Here is a 10222-nt window from a genome sequence, read left to right as displayed (position 1 = left end):
ACTGGGACATATGTGGGGGACAGGTGTTTTGGGGACATGTATTTTGGGTACATTTGTTTTGGGGACATGTGTTTTGGGACATTTTGTTTTACACTGTGTGTTACTATGCTGGTGTTCAGTGTATAAAAAGCTGTAAAAAAACAGCTCATACACACTGATCACCAGCCAGCTGCAGCGATCCGCTCTCCTCACCGACAACTAATGTGTGAGGAGAGGAGAGCCAATCACCTAGCAACTGGCTCTCTGTTTACATCACATGACGGCTGTGATTGGACACGGCCCTCATGTGATCAGGAGGGCCAATCACAGAGCCCTCCTGCCGATCTGCAATGCGCCGTGTCAGGGTGACCCGTTTCCTGGCCAGGAGGAGAAGCAGGAAGACAATAGCAAATATTAATTTGCTATTGTCACACAACTAGGTGGGCTCAGGGTGCAGTGCTCTGCACCCCGAGCCCACTCTTTTTGAAGCATATTAGAGCCTCTGGCTCTAATCGCGTGCTTCTAAAAAAAAAAAAAGCATTGGAATCCATGCGTCTGGTGCCCTGCATGTAGATTAGGGTCTGGAAACATGTATTACTGGGGCGGCGCCCTTGCATCTCTAATGGACGGGCCGCCACTGGTCAGGGGGGACTTCTGGGTTTGTGGGTGTGCATGCATGCACCCACTGCTGACCGCACAATTTTGTCAGTAGGACCTGACCAATGATTCATGACTGAGACCTGGTGATCGGCTGTTTCCAAACACAGCACAGAGACCTGTGTTTACATACAAACAAGGCTCTGTACACTGATCATAGATCTGGAGGTCTCTTTTTGCTGCAACGCAGCAAGAAAAATCACCCAAATAGAAAAGTAAAGGCAGCACATACTGCATTACACACATTACACATTGTTAGGCACATATTTAACTCCTTGATTGCCCCTAGATGTTAACTCTTTCCCAGCCAGTGTCATTAGTACAGTGTCTGTGTACATTATCACTGATCACTGTATTAGTGTCACTAGCGATGTCAGTGTCAGTTAGTGATGCTCCCAGATAGTGTCTCTAATAAGGGTATTTTCATGCGGAGGTGCCGGCGGTACCTTTGTTTTAGCTGTGCTTTTCGGTCGCTAGCGGGGTGCTTTTAACCTCCGCTAGCGGCCGAAAAAGGGTTAACGTGCCTGCTGCAGCAAATGGTTGATTTACAGATGTCGTTAACACTTACCTGCACACTGCTGTGCGTGTGGCTGGGGGACAGCTGGTGATCACGGTGTTCACATGCAGCCTGTGGACTCCTCTCTTCAGAGTTGCAACGGGAGGGATCAGGAGATAAAAGATGTTTCCTCTCCTTAGAACGACCTCGTTCTCTTCCTCCTGAACGATGATTATCTAAGCGACCTGCAAGACATAAGATATCAGTGGTGGATTAGAACTATGGTTGCCACCTTTTCTTCAAGTCAAACCCAAACGCTTTAGGTTGCACAGCAATTTTTATAGTATAGTATAAATTATACAAATATTATACAATTAAATAACATTTCTAATCATATGACGTTAATCACAAGAGTCCACCTTTACATCAGAGTCCACAGAGTTCTCCTTTAACATCTGAATCCGCAGGTACCCCTTTTACATCTGAACTCGTAGAGCTCCCTTACACTGTAAGGGGGTACTCTGCAGACTCTGATGTAAGGGAGAACTCTGGGGACTCTAACACAAGGGATGCTCTGGGAACCCTGATTTAAGGGGAACACTGAGAACTCTGATGTACACAGAGAACTCTGATGTAAGGGGTGCTCTGAGAACCCTGATTTACCTTAGTGTACTTACTCAGAGGCAGGAGAGAGATGGGGGGAGACTTCAGTCGCAGACAGGGATGGATGGTGAGCTCACTCACCCTGTGGCAGTCAGCACCTCTCATCCAGATGTATCTGAGGCTGCTGGGCTTCAAATTTCCGACCACCACATTCCTTTTCTGAGGCACAGCACCATGGATTGGAGGGTGGGCAGACACAGAGGGGAAGGGGCGAGAGGAAGAGGAGTAGATTGACCCCTTTCTCCTCTCCTGTGTCTGTGTGTGTGGGGGGTATTGTTAGTGCTGCCTTTGCGCAGTGCGAAAGAGCGTGTAACAGACACTCTCCTTACACAACTGCAGCCAGCAAAACTGCTGGGAAGCCATAGTCTGGTCTGAATAATGTGTCCTGCTTTCAGGCGGTCTGAAACCCGGACTTATCATTCCAAACCCGAACTGTGTAGGTCAGGGGTCTCAAACTGGCAGCCCTCCAGCTGTTGCAGAACTACAAGTCCCATCATGCCTTTGCCTATGGGAGTCATGCTTGTAACTGTCAGTCTTGCAATGCCTCATGGGAATTGTAGTTCTGCAACAGCTGGAGGGCCACCAATTTGAGACCCCTGGTCTAGGTGAATCCTGGACAGGTAGCAACCCTAATTAGAACTGAATCTAATACCCATAACTAATAGGAGGCCTTGGCCTTTAAAGGCTTAGTTACCTTTTGTAACTGTGTTTTATATTACATACATCTTTCTCCCAGCCTTTCCACCACTGAAGAATACTCATTCCTACCCAATCATTAAAGCCCCTATAGTGGGGCAAGAAGCAGTCGATGAGTGTGGGGCAATGGACGGTGGCTGGTGAATGGTGTGTAACAAGGAATCTTGGAAGATTGTATTCTCTTTGACTACCTAAATGTTGCAAGATGTTGTGGAGTGCCCACTGCTAGCCCTCCCACAAAACATGGCATTCATAATCCTTAGGGGGCACCAATGCTTCATAAAAACAGGAATAAAATCATGAAAATAAGTTATTTGGAAACATTTATTTTATATAATTTAAAAGCATTTTGCCTGAATGCAAATAAATTACAGGTGTTTATTCAATAGCCCATAGATCAACTTTAAAAGGAAAATATAGGGGGTCTATTTATAAATGTTTTCATACATATATTTACCCAGTAAAAGTTAAACTGGATCCCAATGAACTCCAATTGGAAAAATGTGTGAATCTTGGGTGAAAGTTTTGTGATTTTTGTATGAAAACATTTATATATTGACCTCATAGTGAGATGTTGCACTTTTTATCTAAAAGCATTTTTGTTGTGATTTTCACATTTCTACATGCTTGCCTTCTATATCTGTGTTGTATTAAATGTCATCTTTTGTAGTTTAGTAACTAGAGCTAATAGTTGCTCAGTGCTATTTCTATGCTTTCTATTAAAAATTTTTGAGATAAGATGTCAGGCACAGAGAGTTTGTTTAATTTTCAATGGGTCAGCCAACGTATGTACACAAGTTTACCATTGTTTTTAATAGTGGCAGTTCACATATATGCAGCATGTTGACACAAATGGGCATAAAAGGTCATACCCATCAATGTACAGTGCCTTGAAAAAGTATACATATCCCTTAAAATTATCCACATTTTGTCATGTTACAACCAAAAAAAGTATATGTATTTTATTGGGATTTTATGTGATAGACCAACACAAAGTGTCACAATTGTGAAGTACAAGGAAAATGATAATTGATTTTCAAAATGTTTTAGGTATGTCTCTACCCACTTTGCACACCTAGAGTGAATGTTTTGCCCATTCTTCTTTGCAAAATAGCTCAAGCTATGTCAGATTGGATGGAGAACATCTGTGAAAAGCAAGTTCAAGTCTTGCCACAGATTCTCAATTGGATTTAGGTCTGGACTTTTGACTGGGCCATTCTAACACATGAATATGCTTTGATCTAGACCATTCCATTGTAGCTCTGGCTGTATGTTTAGGGTTGTTGTCCTGCTAGAAGGTGAACCTCTGTCCCAGTCTCAAGTCGTTTGCAGACTCTAACAGGTTTTCTTCTAAGATTGCACTATATTTGGCTCCATCCATCTTCCCTTGAACTCTAACCAGCTGCCCTGTCCCTGCTGAAGAAAAGCATCCCCATAACATGATGCTGCCACCACCATGATTCATGGTGGGGATGGGGTGTTCAGGGTGATTTGCAGTATTCGTTTTTTGCCACATAGCATTTTGCTTTTAGGCCACAAAGATTGATTTTGGTCTGCTCTGACCAGGGCATCTTCTTCCACGTGTTTGATGTATCAAACTGTATCATGGCTTCTCGCAAACTGCAAACTGGACTTCTGATGGATTTATTTCAACAGTTGCTTTCTTCTTGCCACTCTTCCATAAAGGCCAGATTTGTGGAGTGCTCGACTAATAGTTGTCCTGTGGACAGATCCTCCCACCTGAGCTGTGGATCTCTGCCGCTCTTCAAGAGTTCCAATGGGCCTCTTAGCTGCTTCTCTGGTTAATGCTCTCCTTGCCAGTCAGTTTAGGTGGATGGCCATGTCTTGGTAGGTTTGTAGTTGTGCCATAATCTTTCCATTTTCAGGTGATGGATTGAACAGTGCTCCGTGAGATGTTCAAAGCGTGGGGTATTTTTTATAACCTAACCCTGCTTTAAACTTATCCACAACTTTATCCCTGCCCTGTCTGGTGTGTTCCTTGGCCTTCGTGATGCTGTTTGTTCACTAAGGTTCTCTAACAAACCTATGAGGGCTTCACAGAACAGTATTTATACTGAGATTAAATGACACACAGGTGGACTCTTTTTACTAATTACGTGACTTCTGAAGGCAATTGATTGATTCCACTAGAATTTAGTTAGGGGAAGCAGAGTAAAGGGGGCTGAATACAAATGCATGTCACACTTTTCAGATATTTATTTGTAAAAATCTTGAAAAACATTAATTTTTCTTGCCCTTTTTTTTTTCTTTATGCTTTTGTTTGTAATATGACAAAATGTGAGAAATTTCAAGGGGTATGAATACTTTTTCAAGGCACTGTACATTATACTGTAAAGTTTTTGGGCAACACATATCAATGAATCATGAAATGCCATCAACAATGCACCTGAAAATGCAATGCAAGTGTGAATCCAAAATGATTTTTAATGAATACATATCTGGATGAAAAAGTGTCTTTTTAATATGTGTATGTTCAAGGCCGTCTTTAATGCAGGGCAAACTGGGCTCCTCTTTGTTGGGGGACCCATGGCAGCTGCCGCTTGAGCCTGCACTACCCACAAATTTGGGCCCTGATGACGGCATTGCAGAGCGCCACAGAGGACATGGGAGGCTGTATTCCTGAGCAAGCCAGCAGAGGGGGCGAAGCTAGGAGCTCCACTGACATACTGACCCCACCCCATGCAACCTGTATACTCTGAAAGAGCGGCTGTAGTGAGAGCAGTGATCAGATTGGGAGCCCCGCCTCAGACCTCTGTATTCCCAATCCAGTATAGAGAGGGGCGGGGCCAGGAGCTCCACTGATGCCCAAACCCCACCCCATGCAGCCTGTATGCTCGGGAGGGAGCAACTGTAGTATGAGCAGAGATCAGAGTGGGAGCCCCACCCTGGATGCCTGGCCAGGTATGTCCTTACACCCATATAATGCCTGACTGCTATACTGAAACCCTGAGCTGTGTCATTCAATTGTAAAGGTATTCATCACTGAAAGTTCTCTGACCATCTCCTGTATTATGTCCGCAGTCTCTGATTGTCTCCTGTGCTATGTCCACAGTCTCTGAATGTCTCCTTTAGTATGTCTGCAGTCTCTGACAGTCTCCTGTAGTATGTCTGCAGTCTCTGATTGTCTCCTGTAGTATGTCCGCAGTCACTGACGCTCTCCTGTAATATGTTTTCCGTCTCTGACAGTCTCTTGTAGTATGTTTGCAGTCTCTGACGCTCTCCTGTATTATGTTTGCAGTCTTTGACCCTCTGCTGTAGCATATTTGCAATCTCTGACCCTCTCCTGTAAAAATGTGCCACTTTACTTGCTCAATTATTTGGGACTCCTCCATTGCTCAGTGAGTGGTAATGATGTGCAGTAACCTGTAGCAACCAATCAGTGAACAGTAGTGATCTGCTGTAATCTCTTGCAACCAATCAGTGAGTGGTAATGATGTGCAGTAACCTCTAGCAACTAATCAGAGAGCGGTAAGGGTAGACTGTAACCACTGACAACCAATTTCAATTGTGTAATCTGCTGCAGTAAACAGATTTTGAGCCTACCTGCTATTTTTTTATATGTCTCAGAATGGGGGGGGGGGGTCAATAAAATGTTTGCCGAGGGCCCAACCAATATTAAAGATGGCCCTGTGTATGTTCAGATTTAAAGATATTAGATTTGTTTGTAAATCTCTGCATGCATTCCTGACCAACCTGTATCAGAATTCATTCGGTTGGTGGATAGTCTTAGAGAAGCATGATAACTGCGCCGTTGCTGCTTGTAGCTATCCATACCACCTCGATCTAATGAGAAATCATCCAGCCAGGAACTGCGTGCTCGCTTATCCGCAGTAGTGGAGAAAGAGCGCCTCATGGAACTCACATCAGCCAAGACCTGCAAGGCCAGAAGGATACAAAAAAGAAGAAAATATCCGCACAAAAATACATTTCTACTTATATAAGGGATTGTTTGAAAGAAATGAAAGGCTGAACGTAAAGTAAAGACTCTGTAGTTATTGTGATCATTCATATGGTATCAGAATATAATTTAGTGTTATGTTCCAATGAATACTGGATTCAAGGTATTGTTGCTTTGTGTCCTAAAGAATAACTGTACTTTTCCAAAATTCACCTTTAACATGCAGATGCCATACTGTAAATATAAAGCTGTACACTCTTTTAAAAGAAATTGGAATCTCTTTTTTTTATGTACGATATGTACAATCTTTGTTTCACAAATAAACATTTACTACATGAAAATTTTATTTTTAGAGAGGTAAAGAGGTAGCACAATAGTAGCAGCTTGCTTTGAGGTATGCATTGTCTGAATGAAATGCTAGACAAAGATATCCTCTGATTCACATCTCTGTGTGTCAGCTTGACCTTTTAAGTTCTGTAAACAACATTTTTACAACAAAGAAGCATAGGAAACAGAGAAAAATAGAATAAAATGAGCCAAGAGCTCCACCTACTGACTGGTAGAAAACAAAATATTATTCATACTGTCTATTTGCCTATGTGTTTTTTTTTTCCTAATATAAAACCACTATACATAGTCTTTAAAAAGAAAGCATGGTTTGAGCTGCCTGGCCTGTATGCCAAGACAGGGATACAAGACATTGGCAAGGGTGCCAGAGGATACTAAAGCTGTGTCAGCCACATTCAGGGTGGGCAGTCTGACGTGCAACATACAGTTTTATTTTTTACAATTTGGCAGAACACTGTTTACCTACTGTAAGGGTTACATTTTTTGAGAAAGTACAGTCACACTTTATATGTATTGCCTGATACTACTTTATTATTTACCTCTATGAGTCTTATACCATAAAGCTAAAAGCAACCATGTGGTGTGATGCACAGCAACCAACAATAAATCAACTTTAATTTCCCTGTGACTGGATGCTATGGATTACTGCACACTGTTACTGCTGTTTGTGCCAGGCTGTTAAATGCAGCTTCATATATGCTGGTAAAGGGACAAAATGAAGAGTAAACTTATTTTATATCCAAATCAAAAATATACATAAATGAATTTATATAAAGAATAATAGATAACAGGGTATTCTAGGATAAATGGAAACTGGAACCCAGCTAGAAAGCCTTTTGTTGGGAAAACATTCAACCTCTTCTCATATGCTCAGCAGACAAAAAAGAAAAATGTTTCCATAAAATCAAATGGTGAAGATGTTTAGATCTCTAAATATAATTGATTGACAATTTTGTAAATTTCTGAACATTAAAATTATATAATTTAGAGAATCTTCTAAACCAAAATAGTGTGTCCTACTTTAAAGAAGATTTGAACTGGCTAATGAAGTGTATGCTATAATCAGGGCATGCCTCCGGTTATAACTGTCACGGTTGCCTGTCTGCTTATGTCAGCTCTCATCCAATCTTTCAAGCCCTCAAAGAGCCCTCAAATAGCTTGTGTCATAGCTGGCCACATGTGCAGCACTATGGAATCTGCATATCTAAATAGAGGGTAAAAGTACACCATCCTCTGGTGATAAAAGAGCATTTTGTTCCAAGATATAATAGCACTCACAGAAAGCCTTTATATCTGAATGTTACCTGCAATTCCAAAACTCACCTGCAGGGACACTGCCGGCAAATTTGAAACCACTTTTCTAATATAACGGGTGCCAAAGGCAGACTTTGACGTAGTTCTAAAGTCAAAACATTTTTTACCTTTATGCGTTCCCTGCATTAAGGTAGAAAACACCCGACTACCTGTTCTACCTACCCCCATCCCTAAACACTTACCTGACTACAGTCACTGTTCCAGAGCTGTCTTTTACTAGAGACACTAAGAGCATCGTAAGCCATAGGCTCCTGCTGCTGTCAGTCAAACTCCTATGAGGAGAAAGCGGAGACATGGCTTACTGGTGCTGTGGACGCACACAGCCCAGCACAGGAACATGCACACATGGTAGGGAGGGAGGAACCTGGAAGAGCCACCAGTGTCAGCGTTAGACTATCACATATGAGGTAATGGGTTGTCCTGTGAAATATCACTCCAAGGAGCAGGTAACTATAGCATCTTTTTAATTTTAAAATGTTCGTAAAGTTTTAGAATAACATTTAAAAAAAAAAAATAATAAAACTGTTATAGTTACCTTCTCTCTGCAATGGTTTTGCAGAGAGCAACCCTGATCCTCCTCTTCTGGGGCACTCCGCCGGTGCTCTTGGATCCTCCTCCCTCCTGAGTACCCCCCTCGGTAGCCGCTTCTTATGGGGGCATTCATGTGAGTTTGATCCCTATTCAGACACACAGCTTGGCTCGCTCCCCAAAACCCCACTCTCTGCTCACAACTCACAGCTTTTGACTGACAGCAGCAATAGCCAAGCCTGTAAGAGCGTGGAGAGAGGAGAGGAGCTGCAGCAACGTGTACATCACTGGATAGAGATCGGGCTCAGGTGAGTATTTAGGGGGCTGGGGGAAGTTGCAATTAACGTTTTAATTACCCTAATGCAAAATTATTAGCCCCCTTTCACACAGGGCTGTCTGTATTTAGCTATCTGGTTGCTCAGCGGGGATCGCTCCGTTGATACCCGCTGAGCCAGCGGATGACAAGTCTTTCTCTGCACTCTGTGCAGGGACGGACCTGTCAGAGAGTCCGCTCTCCCCTATGTCCCTTTTTATCTGCTCAGATCTGCCAGACGGATGGAAAATAGGGTTTCCATCCATCTGGATTTTGCGGAGCGGATTGGATCGGGACGTATCGGATGTCAGTGGACATGTCACTGCTGACATCCGTCGCTCCATAGAGCTGTATGGAGCGTCTGTTCCGATCTGCCTAAAAAAATGACAGGTGTATCTAAACGATCCACACGTGTGAAAGGGGCCGAAGGAGAAAAAAACCTTTTATCTTAGAACCACTTTAACCCAAACTATGTTATCCTTTAGTGTCACTGTAACATGTTGCTGAACAAATGTGTAAAAAGGAGCTTTCCAGTTTATCCTAGAATATCTGTTTAATAAATGTAAGGCTTAAAAGGGAACTATTACTTTTATTAGTTAAAGCAAATGTAAACTTATCCCACCAATGCAGAAAATAGTTTAAAAATGCTGTACACATGTTAAAGCACAACTCAAGAGAAATATTTTGTTTTTGTTTTGGATAAAGCCCGGGGGAGTTAAAACTACTGTTATTTTTTTGTTGTCTTCCGTATTCCCAGTGGGAAGAAGTCAGGCAAAAAATTATTGAAAATTTCTTCAAAAGTAACACAAAAACAGAGTGGGAAAGTGACTGTGACTACAGCACCCCCATTTCTTGTACAAGTGACACAGAGACAGGGAATGTGAAAAAAGTCACTGATGGGGTCACGTATTTTAAGTCTTCCCCACTCTATCCAAAACTTAAGGGAAAAAATTAGGTCTGGGGTTGAGCTTTAAGTGTCTTTAATGTCAGGATAATTCAATTATTATTACAGTTCCCCTTTATAAAAATAAGGAAATAGCAAAACATTAGAACAAAATGTTCAAAACACCCATTAGTAAGTTACAAAAAAAACAAAACAAACCTATAGAAAACAAAACAAAAAAAAATCCTGCAAAACAAACAAATACAAAAACAACATAAACAAGCAAAACAAATGAAATGATAATTGGTCAAAACTAGCAAATAGACAAACAGGGAAAGCAACAAGGTGCTTGCTTGTGGCTGTGGATAGGCGTTTGGCACAAAGGCATTAGAGAAGCTGATACATCAGAACCAGTCAATGTAAATG

At 42.1% G+C, this 10222-nt stretch overlaps 1 protein-coding gene and 1 long non-coding RNA gene across 7 annotated transcripts in view; one reads left to right on the top strand and one right to left on the bottom strand.

Annotated features, from left to right (window-relative positions):
- Positions 1-10222, bottom strand: part of CACNA1E (calcium voltage-gated channel subunit alpha1 E) — a 330584-nt gene that overhangs the window by 4777 nt on the left and 315585 nt on the right. For all 6 annotated transcript variants that reach the window (XM_077453108.1, XM_077453107.1, XM_077453111.1 and 3 more), the window contains 2 exons: positions 6206-6386; positions 1205-1377 (listed from right to left, as the gene is read on the bottom strand). In XM_077453108.1, the coding sequence (XP_077309234.1) occupies positions 1205-1377; positions 6206-6386 (354 nt within the window). The remainder of the gene's footprint in view (positions 1-1204; positions 1378-6205; positions 6387-10222) is intronic.
- Positions 1-10222, top strand: part of LOC143928304 (uncharacterized) — a 191296-nt gene that overhangs the window by 120598 nt on the left and 60476 nt on the right. The gene's annotated exons all lie outside the window — the stretch shown is intronic.

The sequence above is a fragment of the Lithobates pipiens genome, unplaced genomic scaffold, assembly GCF_037356315.1.
Source record: "Lithobates pipiens isolate NorthernLeopardFrog02 unplaced genomic scaffold, aLitPip1_a1.2 Scaffold_23, whole genome shotgun sequence".
Lineage (NCBI taxonomy): Eukaryota > Metazoa > Chordata > Amphibia > Anura > Ranidae > Lithobates > Lithobates pipiens.
This window is presented reverse-complemented; position numbering and strand designations above follow the sequence as displayed.